The 21,947-nt window shown below is 45.8% G+C and overlaps 1 protein-coding gene across 1 annotated transcript; it reads right to left on the bottom strand.

Moving 5' to 3' along the window:
• Positions 1-435: 435 nt before the first annotated feature.
• LOC308282159 (E3 ubiquitin/ISG15 ligase TRIM25-like) lies at positions 436-17,623 on the bottom strand (the record flags this gene model as incomplete). The annotated part of the gene is made up of 9 exons (XM_080722503.1): positions 436-989; positions 2,435-2,515; positions 6,541-6,579; positions 10,413-10,572; positions 12,018-12,170; positions 12,838-12,918; positions 14,701-14,796; positions 16,047-16,412; positions 17,360-17,623. 9 exons carry the CDS (start codon positions 17,621-17,623, stop codon positions 436-438), a joined length of 1,794 nt encoding a protein of 597 aa, XP_080578629.1.
• Positions 17,624-21,947: the final 4,324 nt, after the last annotated feature.

Genomic DNA, 21,947 nt, shown 5'->3' with positions numbered 1-21,947 from the left:
CTCGGCGGGAAATGAACCCAGGACCTTCTAGCTGTGAGGCGAGGCGACAGCGCTACCTAACAATCTCAGTTCCTTTCCAGACTTAACTGACCTGCATAGGATCCCTGCCCACAGTGAAATGAAAATACAGCAGTGTCAAGACACCAACATGTGTTAGTTTGTCCTATACTAAACAAGAAAGAGCAGACTGAAGAGGAGAGAGACGAAAGGGAGAGAAAGAAAGAAATATATACTGTATAGAAAGGGCAGAAATATTGACCTCATCCTTTTTTACTTAGATGTGCACACCATTAGACAAATGTTTGATTTCTGGTTGCAGTGCTTGTTTCTGACCTGTAACGTCTTGTGAAAAAACAAATAAAATAAAAAGGTACAAAAGCTATACACTTCTCCACTCTAGTGGAAACCAGAGAGGCTCTTGGAGGGGAGGTGGGGTTAAGGTGGGTTTCCGTTCCCCGCCTCATGGGGGCAGATGAGCAGAGTGGAGTCCAGGTCCAAGCGGAACGCCGGGTAGAGAGGCTGGGAGAAGGGGCAGCGGAACGTGTGCAGCAGCACCACCGTGTCCGACACGCCGTAGAAGGACAGCGCCCCCTTCTGCCGCTCCAGGAACACACCGATCCTGGGACAGAGCGGCGCGGCCACCGTGGTCTTGCGGTTGTCGTGCCAGGCCGCGTAGCCGGCGTGCGTGCAGCGCAGCCGCCAGGAGTTCTCGTTGCGCCCCAGCAGACAAGGTTTGCCGCCCCCCTTGCGGCCGATGCCGCGGTAGGTGACGCCGATGTCCACCCAGCCCCCGCCCCTCCACTCCACCTCCCAGTAGCTGGCTCCTCCGAACTGGCCCTCCCGGCACAGGACCTGGGCCACCGAGTCAAAGCGCTGCGGGTGGGACGGGTACGACTGGGGCTCCTCGCCACAGTGGGCTCCCTGGGGGCCCTCCAGCAGGACGAGGGTGGGGTGAGCCGTGTCTGGGTCGAGAGACAGACGAGAGGAGACTGGGGGGCGGGAGGGGCAGAGAAAAGTGATGGAAGGATGGGGGTCAGAGGGAGAGAGATTACAGATAAGCTGGGATACACTTTACACAGGCATTGCGAGATAAATATGTAAAACTGAACAGTGACTGAGAGAATTGGGGTCAGAATCTGAGAGCAAAAGTCGGGGGGAATGAAATGGCCTAAAGCCAAGGGATAGAAGCGCAGAAGTCAAAAGAAAGGTAGAAAAACTAACTAGAGCCAAGCCAATGGCTGCCAACTTGTCAGTGTATAAAATATATGAGCGCAGCAGTTGTAAATTGTGACATCTAAAACAGAGCAGCCTGCATCCTGCTGTTCTATAAATAATGCAGGAGGAGATGAGTCAACACATCAAGACAGCTCCCCAACTCCCCTGCCATCCTCCGCCCACCAGTGGAGCACTGGAGAAACCACATTCATCAAATCACTTACGCTTCTACCCAGCAGCAATAAAATCTATTTGTGGACTCAAACAAAAATCAATCAATTAAACTCCTATACTGAAGAACTGGCACACATACATGGCAAATGCCTTGCAGTCAAATTCAGTACTCTTGAAGGTTGACCATAAGTTTTGAAGATGCGTAAAAAAATGCGTAAAAATGAGATATCCTGCAGGTGATAGACAGGGTGGAAACTGGAAACTAGGTACTGAAACCATCACATAATCACACACATAAACATTTCTTACAGACACTTGTGCTACAGATTGTGTTATGACTTTGATAAAGGCCTGACATCACTACGACTCAACGGCAACAAATCTCTCTCAGTTCCAAGCCACTGACGACGTGGTGCTTTTTCTCCATACTTTCTCCTTTCTAAAACATGGAAATACAAATGTTACAATCATTTCCACATTTTCCAAAACTCACTGAATTATATCTATTTCTCTGCTATTGCTGTCCACTAGCGACATCTAGACAGGCAGACGGACGGCATTGTGGCTGACATTTGGCCCCCAGTGGAAATATGACACACGCTGCCTTAATCTTGCTGTGACCTGTTGAATTATTGACACATAACACGGTGCCCTACTATGCTCTCACCCTGTGAGCCTGCTTGCATCCGTTGGGAATGGATGTCACATCTGCCCCCGACAATGGGATCGGATGTCATAAGTACAGTATGATGCCCTATCGATCATTGATGAGGCTCAGACTTAAAAAAAAAGGCCATGCGGCTTCTCGGGTTGCCCAACAGAGGTGTCTCGTACACTGAAGGCATGGAGAAGAGAAAGGAATGGAGAGAGGGGTATAGAAAGAGTGAGACAGAGGTGGAAAGACAGACAAAGAGACAACGAAAAAGAGAATGGGGGGGGGAGGGGGGGGGGGGAGTTCAAAGGATGAAAAGATTCAGATATCTGTGAGGAATGGAAACATGGTGTCGTCTTACAGGAGGGTGATACTGTACGTTACTGTACTTACACCTGAGGAACGTGGCTCTCATCCTCTGGTCAGCCGGCTGCAGAGACAGAGAGGAGAGAGGGAACAACGCCGCTGGAGTTGCTACAGTGAGAATGACAGACGGAAAGAGAAAGAGAGACTGCATGACCACATTGTCCAGTTTAGTGTCATTATTGCGACCTTCAGGTCGCACTTACTATCAAAACCTCCACAAACTGTGAGTCAGTCCGTCCGTCCGTCCGTCTGTCTGTCACACCTCACACGTCACACTATTGCACTGCTCATATCTCCGCAACCGTTGCCCCGATCCATGCCAAATTTTGCCCCCGGAGCTCCAGGGACCCCCAGGTCCCTGGGGGACCCCCAGATGTAAAAAATGACCAAATGTGCAAAAATGACCAATGAACACCCCAACGGGGCTGCTCACGGGGAATTCCCGGGGACCACCGACTCCTGGTGCTCCAGAACGGATGCCAAAGTGGTGGCGCCCCCAGTGGAGGACCCCCTCCACTGCAGCTCACATAAAATGCCGTAACTCGGGCTAGGAGCGTCCGGGAGAGCCGGGGCCAGTACCTATTCGTCCGCCAAGGCAACGCGGAGACCCCACCCCTCATTTCTCACATGGCCCTCTTCTAGCGCCACCATGAGGCCGATTCTTGCAAAACACATTTTTGGACACTGCTCCTACAGATTTTGCCCTAAAATCACACAAATCGGTACACACTATGTCTACACTCATGTCATCAACATGGATCTGTCCCATATAGCGCCACCATCAGGCCGATTTTTTCAAACACATTTTTGGACACTGCTCCTACAGATTTGGCCCTAAAATCACGCAAATCGGTACACAGTATGTTTACACTCATCTCATCAATATGGATGTCCCATATAGCGCCACCATCAGGCCGATTTTTTGAACCACATTTTTGGACACTGCTCCTACACATTTTGCCCTAAAATCACGCTGCGACCTGACGGTCGCTTATCTCCCGATTAGGGAGTCTTACTGGTTATATATTTTTCTTTAATTACACAGAGTGATGGATACAAACAGAAAAGAAAGCAGGGAGTGAAACTGGTTGTGACAACGTGTTCCTCCGCACACACACTCTCCCTTGGGAAAATACATATACAAACTAGAAGCAGTGCTCTTCCGAGCACAGATCTCCACCAGGCCGTGCGTCCTGTGGTGCTACTGTATAATAGGCCAATGTAAAAAGGCTGGCATATGTTCTTCACCTTAGACCTTTCATGGCAATCGGACGCTGCATGCATGATTTGAAGCATTGTATTCCAAAAATGTATTTTGCTAAAGTCTACCTGCTGGTGGCGCTATAACAGGCCAATGTGAAAAGGGTAGTATTTGTTCCTTGACATAGTGGGAATATGTGTGGTAATTTCACGGTAATTGCAAGCTGCGTTGATGATTTGAGGCATTTTGTTCAAAAACGGAGCAATCTTGCAAACTTTGGAAGCTAATATTAGCCAATCAGGATGGAATATGAAATATCAGACTGATCAGACTTGATCACATGACTATAGAGATACTGTGTACTGATTTGTGTTATTTTTAGAAAATCTGAAGGAGTAATATACAAAAATGTGTTTTACATAAGTCGTCCCAAAGGTGGCGCTATAAAAGACTGATGTGAAAAATGCAGGGCAAAGGTTTATCCTTAGCCTCTAGGGAGTGCGCTTACAAAGTTTGAAACTGATCGGTGGAGTTATAGGTAAAACCACAAATCGGCCTGTTATAGCGCCACCATGAGGCTGATTTAAAAAATTTGAAGTGGCATTTCTTCCTCGACCTATAATTGCACTTTGCGTTTGGGATTTGAGGCATTTTGTTCAAAACGGCTCAATCCTACAAACTTTGGAAGCCAATCTTAGCCTATCAGGATGGAATATGCAAAATCGGACAGATCCGTGTCGATCACATGACTGTCGAGATACTGCCTACCGATTTGTAGGATTTTTGGACAAAATCTGTAAGAGTAGTGCACAGAAATGTGTTTTGCCAACATCGGCCACTAGGTGGCGCTAGAAAAGGCCCATTTGAAAAATTTAGGGCAGAGGTTCTAGATTGGCATCCAGGGAATGTGTGTGCTCACTTTGGCAGCGACCGGGCTAACGGCGACTGAGATTAGGTGCACACAAACTGCGAGGACACACGGACACACGGACGGACGGACGGACGGACGGACGGACGGACGGACGGACGGACGAAGGGGAAAACATACTCTCCCCCATGCCTTCGGCTGGTGGAGACAACAACATTCAGTGCACATGTCTTAGCCGACGAAAGTGGGTGAAATTCTTCATCGTGCAAACTGCCGCTGCAAATGATGGGAACTTGTAGACCGTTCCCCTGCAAAGGCTAAATCCCACAGCACTGCATGAAATCTCACCGACCGCAATGCCAACACCGCTGCCACAGCCAGCAAATCAAACGACGGGCGCTAGAGCCCGGTGCACCAACGAGCGAGACTGCAGCACTAAGTATCTGTCACTACGGTTACTACTACAAGCTACTGTTACAGATACTGTTACTACTACTGCTGTTGCTACTATGGTTACTACTACTGCTAACTACTGCTCAGGGGTAGAGTTGGCGTCTTAGAACACGGAGGGTTCCCAGTTCGATCCCGGGCTTCCCCAGAGTTGTGTCGAAGAGTCCTTGAGCAAGGCTCTGAACACCTATTTGCTCCCGGTGAGCAGGTTGGTGCCTTGCATGGTTTCCTCCGCCATCGGTGTATGAATGTGTGTGTGAATGGGTGAATGTAATGCATCTGTAATCTCTGTAAAGCGCCTTGGATAAAGGCGCTATATAAATGCACCATTTACCATTCATACTAATGCGATGCGATGCGAGAGTGCGGTCTAGCCAACACCAACTCTGGACTCCTGAATTGCTGCCCTCCACACAGTGCTATCTAACATCAGGATTTTGAGCTCTACAGTGTCGTTGTCAAAGCTGTCTACGTAGGTGGTGCGCTTCTTGCCTTTCCTGGGTTGGCTGGCTCCCATAGTGTCAGTTTGCTTGTCACTAATTCCGGGTAGCTGACGCAGTGCCGTGCCAGCCTCATCCTGGGTCCCCGAAGAGGACCACATCTCTGGTGTGGTCCGTCCATGTACATGTGACACCTACCTAGTGCCATTCGTAGAATCTTTGTGTAGACTCCATATACTACTACACATGAATACTGTTACTATAATTTTCTTTCTTTAACTCATTCTGTGCCAAATGCCAAAATGGCTCCAAGGTAGCTGTGCCAGGATTTTGTATGTTTTTCTTTACTATGCAATGATTTTTTTTTTTTTTTTTTTTTTACAATTTCAATTTGTCAATCAGACAAATGGTTCCAGAGATAGAGCTGTTTGAATGAAAAAAAGTGTCCATCCACTAGAATGGACACACATGAACACACACTTTCTCAATCAGCTAAACGAGGGAGCGAACACACAAACAGAGAAAAGCATCTCTCTGATCTCAGGTCATTTTGACATCTTTAAAAAAAAAAAAAAAAAAAAAACGTCATAAACCGTCATTGGCACCCAGGACTATTGGAAAAAAACTGTCAGAAACCGTCATTGGCACAGAATGAGTTTTAATATGGAACAGGGTGCAAGGCAAGAACGACAACTTACATCTCCAGTGCCATCTTTATTCACCTGATTTGTGTCTGATGCACCAGACCAGCCCGATTTAGACTTGAGGCACTCATAATAATGATTATTATCACAATATTAACAGTGCAAATGTATCGATCTATGTATCTTTCTATAGGCCAACAATGATTACATTAGATGAGATTTGACGTTAACGGAGGTGAACTGAAATGAGCTGGCGGTGTGCCAGAGTGTGTTGTACTTGTGCTGGACATCTCATTGTCCTCTTCAAGCTGTAATAAATAATTGATGCCACTGTCCCGCTCGGTGTTAAATGCCATGTTAAAGCCTGCAGTCTGATAAACTGGGTCACTGCTGACAGTGTCACAGCACAGGACCGTATCTACTGTACTCTGTGTGGTTGTGTGTGTGTGTGTGTGTGTGTGTGTGTGTGTGTGTGTGTGTGTGTGTGTGTGTGTGTGTGTGTGCATGCGTGTCTTGTTTCATTTGCTTACCTTTTACGCACTCTCCACCAGACACGTAGCTCTCATTAACTGGGGAAGAAATGTAAAGGAACATCGGTTGTTATGCGTGCGTGGTGGGCGAAGTGTGTGAATGTGTCATTTTGGCGTTAAGAGGCTTACACAGTAAATTCCCCAGTGTTAAATGAACTCCAAAAAGTGTGCAAATGCATAACATAACACTGAGGATTTCACAGTGTAAGAATAACAGCAGGCTTATCCAAAAAACGATGTAGCATATTATTGTTCCTCTTGAATATTTAATTCCATCATCAAATAACTTATTTGAAATGACAATGTATTCATATACAGTAATGCATACGCAGTGGTGTAAAGCTGGTTGCACACTGCACTGCGTGTTTTCGTTGCGTTTTGGAAATCCGAAATCCGGAGGCCAGGGAGAGACAGAGGAAAGAGAGAGAGAGCAAGGGACTCAGTGGCAACAGTTGCGAAAATCGGAAAAAATCAACCCTGGTCCGAAAAGAAATACGAAACCGGTGGTAGTGTGCAAACGTGATTGACATAACGTGAGGTAGATTTTTTTATTTACGTGTTCCGAAATTCACTCCGATATTCGGCCCGAAAAACACGGCAATGTGTAAAGACCTTTAAAAGCTGCATTCACACTGCAGATATATAGTTGAACGTTTTGCTTGCTTGGTCAATGTTATCTCAATGGAAACCAGCTTTAAAGATACAGGACATACACAGAACAAAGCTTTGGAAGCTTTAAAGCTGGTTTCCATTGAGATAACATTGACCAAGCAAGCAAAACGTTCAACTATATATCTGCAGTGTGAATGAGGCATAGTCTGTTTATTGTCATACCTCCAGACAAGGTCCCCCATTGGGATAACAGCGCCATCTGGCGATGCAACAGAGTAAAACTCATATCCTCCCGTACGAGAAATGTCATTTGTCGGAAGGGCTGTCAATCACAAACGAGGGCACCGCCCCCGAGTGTATATAAGCCCTGCGGGCTATCATAACTTCCTCTTCCGCACCTCTGCTAACCTGCAACTAGAGTGTCGCGAACTCAGCCATATAAGTATAATTTTCTGTAAAGTTTAGCCTAAGCGTTGGCTAGGAAGTCGGCCACTGGCCTTTATAGAATATCTCCTGTACGTCTTTATTCTTCAGTTCCAACAGTTTCGGCGTTCTCACCTGTTTCCTCGCTGTAAGTTTCCAGCTTCTTCTCTGAGCTTGTTATTGTCCGATAGCCTCTTGTAGCTTAGCCTAGCTTCAAGCTATCGATGTTCCACGGCCCTCGGCTAGCATGCTGCTATCCTTGTTCCCCTGGAAGTGTGCTCGATGCTGGAGACTTATCGCTGGTGAGGACACCCACCTGGTCAACCTCGGTTCGATCTCTTTGCTTCCCAGGAGAACGCGAAGTGCCCCCTCTACTTCTCAGTGAGGGGACCTTCGCCTCTGGGGGTGGATGCGTTCGCACACGAGTGGCCGGAAGGCCGTCTCTATGCGTTCCAACCGCTGGAACTGATCCTTCCCACACTGGAGAGGATCAGGAGTTCCAACCTGGAGGTTCTTCTCGTGGCACCGTCCAGGGGAGTGTGGAGGTCTCTGATCACCCCACTGCTCTACCGGTCCCCCTGGCAGCTCCCCTTGCATAGGGACCTGCTGCGCCAGGCGGGGGACGATATCTTCCATCCCGACCCCCAGGCCCTAGACCTGTGGTTTTGGCCTGTGAGAGGGAGAACCTGCTAGCCGCAGGCTTCTCAATGGCGGTTGTAGCAACTTTTCAGAGTGCTAAAGCCTCCTCCACTAGGGTGGTATATGATGGAAGGTGGAATGTTTTCTTGGACTGGTGTGAGCTACAGGAGCCACCTGTGGTGGCTCACTTGGCTCCAGCCCAGAAGGCCTTAGTTTTCTTGCGGGACCGCCTGGACTTTGGTCTGGCGTTCTCTACGCTTAGGGGTTATTTAGCGGCTTTTGATGCCTGTCACCTGGGGGTGTCAGGCATGGGCCTTTCTAAATTCCCTGAGGTGGTCAAGTTCATACACGGTGTCGACCGTTTAAGACCTGTGACTAGATTTTTGTTCCCTGCTTGGGATCTACAAGTGGTTCTTGAGGGCCTTTGCAAGGCACCCTTTGAACCGATTGGGAGGACCTCTTTGAAACAATTAAGTTTCAAGACAGCTCTTTTGCTTGCCTTGTCTACGGCTAAGCGTGTGAGCGACCTTCATGCGCTCTCTGTGAGCCCTGATTGTATGAGGTTTCTCAATAATGACTCCAAGGTTCTTCTTAAACCTCAATTGAGTTTTATTCCTAAGAACCGAGTGGTCCCGAAGGAACCTGTTGTTTTGACGGCTTTCCATCCTCCTCCGGTTGCATCGGAGGAGGATAGGCGTCTTCATTGTCTTTGTCCAGTTAGGGCCCTGAAGGCCTACTGTGACAAGACGGTGGACAGCAGGTCTACTTCTCAGCTTTTCGTGGTCATGAATGCCCGTCAGCGAAAAGCGGTGTCCAAACCCACTCTGTCGAGATGGATTGTGGATGCTGTTAGGTTGGCTTACACCCGGGCTGGGTCTGAAGTGCCGGAAGCACTTAAGGCCCACAGTACTAGGGGTGTGTCTACCTCTAGGGTTTTGTCCAAAGGTGTCTCCATTGAGGAGATTTGTGCGGCGGCGAATTTGTCTTCGCCGTCCACCTTTGCGACCTACTATCACCTGGACGTTGCGCCTTCTGCTATGGCGCATACGGTTCTAGGTGCTGCTGCCCCGCCTACTATGTAGTGGGGCGGCTCTCTCCCCTTCCTGGGACAGCATGCTACTGTCTCTAGGATACCTGGGGGGGGGACCCTGAGTCTTTCCCTTATATTACTGTAGTATTATAAGGCGGACCTGTGTCTGCCCTTAGTGCATAAGGCAGGCCTCGGGCTGTCAGGGTCTCTTTTCTGTCTAAACACGCCCAGGCCCTGTGGGCCTGGGTCGGATCAGTCCTGAAAGGGGTCACGTCGGTTGACGGGACCTCCTTCCGGGTGTGGTCGGTGTGAACGACAGTCTTGTCGGTTCATGGCTTCTCGGGGAGTGTATGAGTCCCAATGGGGGACCTTGTCTGGAGGTATGACAATAAACGTATAGGTTCCGAACGGAACCATGTTTATTTAATACCGGAGGACAAGGTCCCCCGAATAAAGCCCCTCGGTTCGCTAGTTGCGGGCGCAGAGGTGCGGCTTTAGAGGAAGTTATGATAGCCCGCAGGGCTTATATACACTCGGGGGCGGTGCCCTCGTTTGTGATTGAAAGCCCTTCCGACAAATGACATTTCTCGTACGGGAGGATATGAGTTTTACTCTGTTGCATCGCCAGATGGCGCTGTTATCCCAATGGGGGACCTTGTCCTCCGGTATTAAATAAACATGGTTCCGTTCGGAACCTATACGTTTCTTTTTAAATGGTTATGACTATGACTAAAACTAAATTTGCTGTAAAAATCAACACTGGTCTGTCTGTACTGTATAGGCCCTACCGCAGTGGTTCTCAAAGGGGCCTTTTCCACCAACCTCTGGGATGAACCAGAGGTGAGCTTTTCCACTGAGAACCGAGTTGGTTCCAAACCATAAAAGTTTGTTTGTGGCCGGTTTGCAAGAACGAACCAAGGTTCCAAGAAAGTTGCCATCCCATAGGCAGGAGAAAGAATCCGAACCGGTTCTTTGCCGGTGGAAAAGGCCCCAAAGTGGATTCCAGGGACTCTGTGGGTTCATTTAGGGGGGTCTAAATTGACCCATACAAGTCTGTAACTCTGACAGTGTACATACGGTATGGAACCAAATTATTTGGTTCCATTTGTACACTGTCAGAGTTAAGGGGAGACCTTGAAATTTGAAAAATTGAGAAACACTGCCCTACCGGCTCGACAGATCTTGTCCACTTCTTCCCTGCACACCTCGTCCATGCGAGCGCGCAGGTGGCACAGGGCTTTCCTGGCTGCGCTGAAGGCCTCCGTTGGCAGGCTCTGGGCTCTGGAGCGCCGCCCCATGGTGAGAGGAACGCACAGCAGCGGGGCCGCCTGGGAGATGAAGAGGACAGAGTAGGAAAATATTGTCCAGATTACAGGTTCCCAAACGCTTAGATCAAGGGCCCTATTTCCGTGCTAAACCCTAATCCCCTAAACCCCTAAACCCCTAAACCCTAAAGTGTAGGGGTGTAGGGTTTATCATGGATGAAAATAGGGCCCCAAGAGTCAAGACCCAAAAGAGAAATGTGATGTCTCACTGGTACTGGGACACAAAGGACTACAACTACATTATGAACTAGAAAGATGCAATTGGAAATTGCAAGTGTGGTTGCTGTGGTCCCCTTTCAAGTCAAAGGGGAAAATTAATTCAAGTAATATTTTAATGGCCATATATGGAGATCTCTGTGTCAGTCCATGTCCCTTTCATGCCCATAAATGGAGATCCCTGATGTCATCAATAGTAAGCCCATATCTTGGAATGCCCATATACTGTATGGACATATACTGTGTGACATATACTCATGTGGTCTATATATGGACATACTCTGTCAGTCTCATGTGGTCAGACATGATGATGTCAGTCATCAAATCCATATCTATACACGCAGCCTCATGGTGGCGCAAGAACAGGGGCATGTGAGAAATCAGGGGCGGAGGTTGTGGTTTTCCAGCCAAGGAGTGTGTGTGCAAAGTTTGGCATGGATAGAGCGGTGTAACGTAGGTAGGTGTGAGGTGTTTTTATGCATGGAATTCTTTAGATTTTATTTTATTATATATTTATTTCTATATTTCTATATTTATATTTATTATAACTTTTCAGTATGTAGCCTACTTGCAACCCAAAAATGAATCCGGAGTCAACCATTGTTGTTTAGGAAACACAGGTCTAGATCCACATGTAAAAGTCCCTGGTTGCTTCCCCTCCATCATCACATCCTTAGAAAGCACAGTGGCAGCAGGCTGCAGGCTCAGGGTTTTTTCCATTAGCCAATGCTGAGTCACGCCTCAGGCTCTTCCAGGGCTCTCTATCCCAGAGCTGGGCCTAACACTTCAAATCAGTACGACCATTATTTCAAACTTTTGTATCTATTACAATTAATAGGGTAGGATAAGTGATTTTCTTTTATATGTATTTATTTTAAAATATCTCGATATTCTGATAATATTTCTACAGAGTTCAGTTCAGTAACAACAGTTCTTTGGTAAACAGAAAAAGCAAAAGTGAATTTTCATGGTGTATCACCTTTAAAAAACATTTTATACTGTATAGCCTAGTGTGTGTCAGCCCCTGAATGGGTTTTATCGGTTGAAATTCTAACCAGCCCAATGTGGATAAAGAAGGGCAATACCAGTAACTCCCTAAATCAGGAGATAAGCGACCGTCAGGTCACATGTAAAAATCGGCCTGGTGGTGGCGCTAAATGTGACAGATCCATGTTGATGACATGAGTGTAGACATACTGTGTACCGATTTGCGTGATTTTTCTGCTCCTCACCTGCAAGAAGTGGGTGTTGTCCTCCGTCTGTAGGAGCTGACTGATCTCCTGGTCTCTTCTCCTCAGCTCCTCAAGATCCTTCTCCATCATCTCTATGTCCCTCTCGGAGCGCCCAACTACCGCACGCTCCTTGGCCTCCAGCTTGCCTCGCACCTGTGGAAGGCACACAGTAAAAAACAAAGTCTCATGAATGTGTGCAAAGTCAACTTGGAGCCAGGAATACACTGAAGTACTGATTTGTTCAATAATCCACATGGTGTAATATGATGTCATACAGTATGACAGAATACAATACACGGACACAAGTCTTAGCAGTGAGTTTCTCTCTGGAGTCAGGGAGAGAACAGTGTGAGATATGACTATACATTTAGTGGAGTATGTCTGCCAAGAATCATATTACTGACAATTGAATCACAGATACAAGGAACTGATCCTGATCATTTGTTTTCTCAAATTCTTTAAATTCAAGGACTCTCATAACTTCGTACCTCACCCCACATGAGAACCACTACACACACATACAGCTACATATTAACTACTAATCATACAGCAGCCGTTATGGGCCTCTACAGCAAGCAAAACAATTGTACACTGAAATATTATAGTGTGCAATGAACCCTTTTTAAAATGTTATGTACAACCATACTCTAAATTAACATAACAAACACCCACTCTACTGTAACTGTAAAACTGTAAAACAAATAAGTAAGTAAGTACAATTTTGTATTAATAATAAGTGTAAAATAGATTCTGATAGTAATCAAACATAATATATTTGTGCGTACGTGCGCGTGCGTGCGTGCGTGTGTCTGACTCTGACCTCTGCCTTGGTCTTGTCCAGCCGAAGGGCCAATTCAGCAAACAAAGCCTCACTGTCCTCCAGCACAGTAGAGGCTGACACCTGGAACATGGAGAGAAGGAATGATGTGTCAGTGATATTATCCATTGACTGATTCAGTGTGTGTGTATGTGTGTGTGTGTGTGTGTGTGTGTGTGTGTGTGTGTGTGTGTGTGTGTGTGTGTGTGTGTGTGTGTGTGTGTGTGGTCGAGGCAGATGGCCACACATCCTATCCTAGAGCCTGGGTCTGCCTTTTTTCTTTTTCTTTTTTTCTTCAATGTGGGAGTTGCCAGTGTCGCACAAATTGCTTGGTCAGGGTCTCTGCTCTTGAGACAACTTGTTGTGATTTGGCACTTTAAGAACATTGAATTGAATTGAATTGAATTGAATTGAATTGAATTGAATTGAATTGAATTGAATTGACAGACTGTGGAACAGGCGAGCTCAGCAGCACAACACACTGTGCAGAGTGTGTTTGTGTGGGAGGGAATACCTGCTGGGGATACTCGCTGCATGGACAGTATTAAGGATCCATAATTAAGGACCCTAAATTAAGGGTCCTTCAGTGAGACCTGCACACTCGAAGAGGAGCAACATGAGGACTATGGAGACAAAAACTGTTGGAGTCGGAGGGAGAGGACGCCGGTAGACACTGCTGGAGCGTTACGCCAGCAGTGTGCCAGCAGTGCGCCAGCAGTGTGCCATCATCCTGGCAGCAGAACAGAGGAGACAGCAAAGCCACCAGGAACTGGTTAAGTATTCATATACAGTACTTTATATCATGTTATTGCCGTTGTGTGCAACCAAATGCTACAGTGGGAGTTAGGTTGTAACATATGCAGGTTTGCATGAACATTCACAATGCCAGAAGAGCGTTAACATTTAAATGACAGCCATGATGACAGTTGCATTAAACTTGGGTAATGAATTGACAACTAACAGTAGTCAATACTCAATACTGTTTGTGTAACACTCACTCCATTAAAGCATAAGGAATTTTGAACCAAGTCAAATTGAGAGAGGGAGAGAGAGAGTGACCAACATAGAATAACGGAGAGAGCGACAAGAGAGAGAGAGAGAGAGAGAGAGAGAGAGAGAGAGAGAGAGAGAGAGAGAGAGAGAGAGCGACAGAGGAGAGGAGGGAAAGTCAGATGGGGAAATTAAAGTAGATATGGCAGAACAAAGGATCGAAAGTAATACTCAAATGTAGTTTTAAATTAGATATTCATTTAAGAAATTGAGGCATTAGGAAGCATAAATTCTGAGGCTTTTAAAGGTACTTTTTGGAGTGACTTTGCTTGTGTGTGTGTGTGTGTGTGTGTGTGTGTGTGTGTGTGTGTGCGTGTGTGTGTGCGTGCGTGCGTGCGTGCGTGCGTGCATGCGTGCGTGCGTGCGTGCGTGTGCAGAAGTGGGGATCTTTTGCAGCTGACAAGTGTGTAACAGAAACACACAACATCAATCCATCAATGTAACTACAAATTCCTGTACAAAGAACAGCATCCTCACACATGTGACATGATGAGTCACATGACCATCGCAAATAAACAAAGGACCAAGCTTAGTTAAGTCCTCCTGTCTGGGTTTCATACTTGGTGACCGATTATAAATACTACACTATCACTACTGGGACCACAGCCAAGTTAGATTAAATTAACTGAAGTTCCTCTGATGCTATATACTGTACTGTACTGTACTGTACTGTACTGTACTGTACTGTACTGTACTGTACTGTACTGTACTGTACTGTGTGTGCGTGCGTGCGTGTGTGCGTGCGTGCGTGGGTGCGTACTGTACTGTACTGTGTGTGCGTGCGTGTGTGCGTGCGTGGGTGCGTGCGTCGCCTACTTTGAGCGACTCCAGGTTCTGTTGAAACTCCTCTAGCTCTCTCTCTCCCACACGGATCCTTCCTTGAACAATTCTCTGAGATTCCTGGAGCTGGACCTGAAAGTATACAGATCATAGACATCACCGACAGACAGACAGAAAGACAGACAGTGTGCACGGGAAAGATGGCTGAGGGACAGAAAGAAAGATACAAGGGAGACAGTTATAATATCCAAAACATTACAGCCACAACAACCCGAATATTGTCTTATTTGAAGGCTCAACTTTAATTAAACTAAAGCCTTACGTAAGTAACCAGAGACAGAATGGAAGCAATTTTCTGAATGCAACGATAAGAACTTTATCAATATTTATGAGGATCAGCTGTGTGTGTTTGCGTGTAGGGGAGTGTGAAGGAGCCAGCTAGGATTTCCACTGCACATTGCACAGCCTCCTTCCCACTAACATTCACACAAACCGTAAAAAAATAAAAATAAATAAATATATATATATATATATATATATATATATATATATATATATATAATATATATACATATTGTACACCTTTCATTTATATCATCCCAGTTTGTCCAACTTTATTTGAATACATTTATGTCACATCTTTCTGTGAAAAATTCAATACAAATGTTATTGTAAAAAAAACAAAAAAATAAACTAAAACTAAATATCGTGCACTGTTTTTAATTAAGTACTAAATAACAGGATACTTATATATACCAGGCTATAAAAATGTAATAAATGTTTAAGTATGGGGCAGAATATGATTAAATTAAAGACAATACTTGGTTCGGAATGTTGTAAATGTTATGGAATGGAACAGTGCCAACATAGTTCTGTTACATAAAGCAGCACCGAGAGGGGCCAAGGGGGACCCAAAGCTTTCCTCTAAAATTACATCATTATCTCCTGCTCTCGTCTATTTCATTATCTCCTGCTCTCGTCTATTTCAAGTTCAACGCGTGTGTGAAGAAGAGAGTCGTTAAACAACAGGAAGAAGAGACACTAAATAATTAGATGTTCACCCCGGGACCCCAAACAAATGAAAACAGCAGATCTACAAGCACACAACGCATGACTTCGCGCCACGTTAAGAGTTGGTAGATCGGCTAAATATCACTTCTTAATTATTATATTTGTTATGGAATTTCTTATATTGTTTTATTTTAAAATGTATACAATTATTTGAAAATGAATTACAATAGATATATATATACAGTATATGTATATGTATATATATTTTCTTTTTTTACTCGAGTGGTGGTGACCCATAAAAAATGGTCTACTGTGACCCACAAATGGGTCCCCCGACCCACTGTTTGGGTACCAGTGAAATAACAAGGCACCTGTCTCCTGGTCCTCTGGGAGTCCGTGGCGGCGTGCAGGTCCTCCTGGTCGGACTCGCACAGCAGACAGTCGCCGCTCCACTCCACGGCCGCCTCTCCCTCGCAGCCGCCACTGGCCGGCTCCAGGCCCAGGCGGTGCTGCGCGCACAGCCGCTCCGCCAGGCACTCCACCGCCGCCACCAGCTTGTGCCGCCGCAGCGTGCCCACCTCCCGGTGCGGCAGCACGTGGAGCTCGCAGAACGAGGCCAGGCACACCAGGCACGACTTGGCTGCCTTCAGCTTGCTCTCCGCCGGGCAGAAGTCGCAGGGCACATCCCCGACGCCCCCCAGGTAGAGCTCGGGTGGCGAGGCGGACGAGGTGGCCATCTCCAGTTGGTGTGGAAAAGAAAAGTGTACGAGTTCACATTCGTGATGTATATCAGACCAGTTACCCATATGGAGACCCCTGGTACCCATGCATAATGGAGATCCATGTACTGTATATGGAGATATGTGTGACCCCAAACATGCTTACTCAGTTATTCATTATGTGAAAGTCCTATGACGTCTATGACATCTGACATCATACATACAATCCCTTTTATGCCCATATATGGAGATCCCTGTCTGTAAAACCAGCCTCACAGATATGGGCTGTCTTTCTCCATATATGGGCATTCCTATATGAAGTCCTGTTAGATATGGGCTTAATATTGATGACATCAGGGATCTCCATATAAGGGCATAAAAGCCAAGGGATTCTGTTAGTGTGGTTCCCCTGACATCACAGTGATGTCAGAGTGTGATGTCAGAGTGTCAAACCCATAGACTGTAAAAAAGTATGCAGTTTAGTAACTAAACTGCGACCTACGTTTGCAATCAATACTGCAATATAGTAGACCTATTGCATGACGACGACGGGAGTCACTCTTGCACATTGAATTCTGTCTTGGCCATATATGGAGTGTGACGCATGGACGGATGGACAGATCTGAAGGTTTTCACACTAAATGCGATCTACGGTCGCAAAAAATGTTGTTGCCTACTCAAAGTACCAAAAGTAAAAGTAGGCCAGTTTTCAAATGGATTTTTCAAATGAATAGCCTACAAATCTTTTGAAAATAGCAGATCTACAACGCATTGTGAGCTTGTAGATCAGCTATTTTCAAAGGGCCGAAATTAATACAGAGGTAAAGTGGTTAATGTTATGTAGGCTATATGTTTCAAAATCTATACAAAGTAAGTAACTACATTTATCAAATATAATTTTAGTGGGGAAAAGGTTCACCATTTGCCTCTGAGACTTGAGTACCGTTACTTATAAGTAAATGTACTCCACTGACCATCTCGTTGAGCTTGAGCTTGTCCACCACCTCGGCCAGCACGGTGTTCCTCCGCAGCACCGGCCTGGGGCTGAACGTCTCCCGGCACTGCGGGCAGCTCAGCGGCTGGCCCGGGTCCGCCTGGTCCCAGTAGTTGTTGACGCACAGCATGCAGTAGGTGTGACCGCACGGGATGGACACCGGGTCGTTGAGGATGTCCAGGCAGATTGGGCACCTGAACTGACTCTCGGTCACCGAGATATTCGCTTGGGCCATCTTCTTCGTTTTACGACGCCAGTTCAGCTGCTTCTTCTTTTTCTTTCTGTCTCTCTTTCTCCCGCTGTCTTCGTTCAGCAGTCGCTGGTGGAAAACCCTCCCTCCCTGTCTGTCAGGCTGCCTGTTGTTGCGACGGGGAACGGAGGGTCTTACAGGAATACCCTTTCATATATGTCATCCATCGCTTACAAAAACAGTGTCAAGCTGTCGGGAATGGCAACATAAATTCCGGCCAATACATTTCAAAATAAAGGTTCTTCAACACGCCACCTGAAAAATCTAAATAGGGCCTAAGGAACGGATTTCTGGCTCTTCCCTCCCGACCTCCGTGGTGGAAAACCTGACTGTCTGGGCTACATTTAACTAAAATACAATTTTTAAATGCTTATAGGTTAGGGATGCGAAGATATACCGGTACGGATCGTAATCGCGATACAAACGTCCGCGATACGGCTGAATCGGTTCATTCAGTGTGTACCGGTACAATAGACGGCCGAAATCGTGATGGATCGTACCATGAGTGTCTGGATCGGTACATTCCGCGGTTGTATCGGTTCTTCCATATAGTATTTCATTCTATCCTGTGTTTCCGAGGCTCCATGAATGCACCATCATCAGCGTTCAGCCCCCTCCCCAAAAGCCAGTCTTTAACGCGAGCTGCGACTCGGACAGACGGACAACATCTGCTGCATGCAGGCAACCACTCCAACCAGGGAGACAGACAGTGCAGCGAAATGCGAGTGAATCAACACAGACGAACTAGCAGCCCCACGGGTTAAAAAGATGCAAGATTAGTAGTATAGTACTTAGCTTTATAACATCCAAGTCAGCTGCGCTGATTGTTGTCACAGAGTAGCACAGGCTGATCGAGTGATATGTAATCAACAGCCGTTTCTTAGCGAATCTCCGACGGACAATTGATTGAGATCATCTTCTGCGCTGCGCTATATTAACTGCACACACACAACAACAATGTTGCTGGGTGTTGTAGGACTACTGCTTGCGTTTAAAACAAAGTATTTGTCACTGTTCTACAACTTTCCTGTGTGTTGATGCAAGCAACTCTCACTTTCTCTGCTGCTAGTTCTGCTCTGGGAAAGAAGCCTAATTTATACATCGCAGTACAAGGGTGTCACACCTAAAATAGCAGACCTACAAGCTCACAATGCGTCGTGGATGCGACGCGCTGTGAGCTTGTAGGTCTGTTTTAAAACATTTTGGCTATAAAAATTGCATAATCCTGGATTAAATATAATATAATATAATATAATATAATATAATAATACAAACCAGGGAGGGTTTTTCAGGTCAAGGACCCCTTAGCTCAGACAGAGATCAAGCAGGGACCCTCACTGTAGGCTAGGCATTATAGCCTACTGTATCACACAAATATTTGGCAGGCCCCCTGTAATAACCCTGGATTGGGGTCCCTGACTCCCAGTTGAAGACATATAGGCCTACTAATAATGACATAGGCCTTCTATATGATTAGTTATCAAACTATTCTACAATAGCCAGCAGCTTTGTGTTCTCCCAGAATACTATAGGCCTATGTTGGGTTGTTAGACAGAGCCTAGTACTACAGTGAAACAATAAATTGCCTTGAATTTAAATTTCATACATTTTTAGTCGCTATGTTTTGTAAATTTTGGGATTTGGGCTTGAATCGTGGTGAATCGTGAATCGTATCGAATCGTATCGGAAACAGGGGTGGATCGCGATGTATCGTATCGGCAGGATTTCAATGTATCGCAATTATATCGTATCGCTGGCAGTGTATCGAGGTCCGTATCGTATCGCCTCAGTGGTCGAGATTCGCATCCCTATTATAGGTCTATTATTATTTGATATAGTTTAGTATCTGTGCCAACTGCCAATTAAGCGCCAAAGCCTTTGTAAATGGACTACCAAAATATGGCGCTTGTCTCCTGCATGCTCACTCTGCTGGCGCTGAGGTTATCATATTAATTCTAAAACTTTCCCCCCCTTTTTATATAATTTTGTTGCACTTGAAGACCCGTGTTTACTTTTTCAAACACCGGAAGTGGTGATGTGTTGTTGTTTGACATGACGCCCCAGGCTACGCCGAGCAGAATCAGAGATCGTAGCCTACTGGGAATGAATGCAGAATGCACGTAGGCCTACAGTACAGTTGCCTGTAAACAGTTGTTTGGAAACAAAAACAAAGTTAACTGTAAAGTAAGAAGGATATAATAGTTTTATTCTCCCAAGTAACGTTTTAAGCCATTATTATAATTAGTGGCCAAGCCACGCAGTGGCAAAGGCCACCACTCATTGATATCAATGAGGAATATTTTTCATGCCAAACCAATGCTCGCAAATGGATTCAGAATAATTATAACCCCCTAGTTTGACCTCTCAGGCCCTCACATGCTACTTAAAGCAGATTTTTGGGGGGTATTTTTTTCCTTTATAGTATAGTAAGTGATGGGCCCAAACTTTTACCCCCATAAAAAGAAATGCTCAACGCTGACAGGTGGTCAGCATGTGGTTTCATGAATGTATAGACCTATATATAGATAATATTTTAGGCCAATACAAAAAATATATACCAAATATCATACCTATGAATAAATGCTAACGTTGGCAGCCGGACTACCCACATGCACCGAGCCTCCCCTGCCTCCCCTCCCAACAACAACATCAAACATGTTGTATTTGTGCTACTGAGTGCGAGAGGAATTTACACAAAACTGTACTCCTCCCATCCACTCTACCACCATCAGCAACAAATGGACATTATAAAAAGAAAGGCAAAAGAATAACTCTGTGTGAAGCTGGCAAATATAAGCCTATCTCTTCAAAATAAGAGTACCCCTCAGCCAATTGAAAAATGTTGAAAAACGATACATTTTCTCATGATATGGCAATGCACATTCAAAATATAGATTAAGCATTTAAACGAACATACACAAAGATAATTATGTTTTTGGGTTAAATAAAAAAGTTTTGATAACATAAAAAAATATATAAATGGATGCTGTTCAATGGGGTGCATGGCCTTTACAAATTGGACACTGGACAGGAGACAACTCGTGTCGGCACTTTTGACCCATGCACGCGTTCGGGGAGCCACACCATACTCTCTGCTAAGCGGGAGAGGCGCCATTGCAACTGCTGCAGGCCGTCCAGTGCAGCCAGGTGCTCAAAAAGGCCTCAAAAGGCGCCATTTTCCGACTCTAGTGGGCGCTGGAGAGCAGCCGACTCTTCGTGTCGGCACTTTGGACACACGCATGCGTTCGGGGAGACCTCCTCTGCCAAACCACACTCTCCTCTAAGCGGGAGAGGCGGCATTGCAACTGCTACAGGCCGTTCAGTGCAGCCAGGCGCTCAAAAAGGCCTCAAAAGGCGCCATTTTCAGACTTTAGTGGGCGCTGGAGAGCAGGCGGCTCTTCGTGTCGGCACTTTTGACCCATTCACGCGTTCGGGGAGACCTCCTATGCCACACCACACTCTCCACTAAGCGGGAGAGGCGGCATTGCAACTGCTGCAGGCCGTCCAGTGCAGCCAGATGCACAAAAAGGCTTCAAAAGGCGCCATTTTCGGACACTAGTGGGCGATGGACAGCAAGCATGACATCATGGGGCCTCAGACAGCCAATAATTGAATTGCCCACATCATCTTCCTCAATCATTTACAGTTACTGTACTGTACTGTACATGTGACTTGTTGTCTGTGGCAAATGTTTAATGTTTTTACACACCAACTACTGAATGTCTCCAGGTGTTCTTCAGAATATGTGTGACACTCATTTACTATGACACTATGGCACATTATAGGAGTCTCTTGGTATAGTGGTTCTCAAACGTTTTATTTTCAGGAACCAGAACCACCATATAACTCCATATGTTCAATAACTTGATTGTCAGTGTCATTTCCAAAAGTCTGAGTCAACCAATAACCTTCAACAGGTGCTTGTTTCATCCATTCATTCTGGTTGATGTTGCTAACAGTGTCCACTAGATGTCACTAGATGCCAATTTATGAACTCAAAGTGCTGTTATATGCCTTGCAGTGAACTTACATGAACTAAGTTTTAAGGCTTCTTGGGTTGTTGTTTGATTTAATAGTTTGCTATGTTGCCACAGTTTATACTAACCATTTTAAACTCTTCCAATCTGAGTCAGTCTCTTCCTGCATAACTACTTAGTTTGGCCCAGGTTGTCTCCACACAATTTGTTTCATGGGAGTAAAGGTTTAAAAGTATACATCAACCAACAAGTATCTGTGAATGTGTTAGACCTACTTGTGAATAAAATGGGCCAGGCAAAATGTAAACATAATGTTTTACATTCAGTTCATT

The sequence above is a fragment of the Nannobrachium achirus genome (assembly GCF_963921795.1).
Source record: "Nannobrachium achirus genome assembly, chromosome: 3".
Taxonomy (NCBI): domain Eukaryota; kingdom Metazoa; phylum Chordata; class Actinopteri; order Myctophiformes; family Myctophidae; genus Nannobrachium; species Nannobrachium achirus.
The sequence above is the reverse complement of the archived record's forward strand: the minus strand, read 5'-3'. Positions and strand labels throughout refer to the sequence as shown.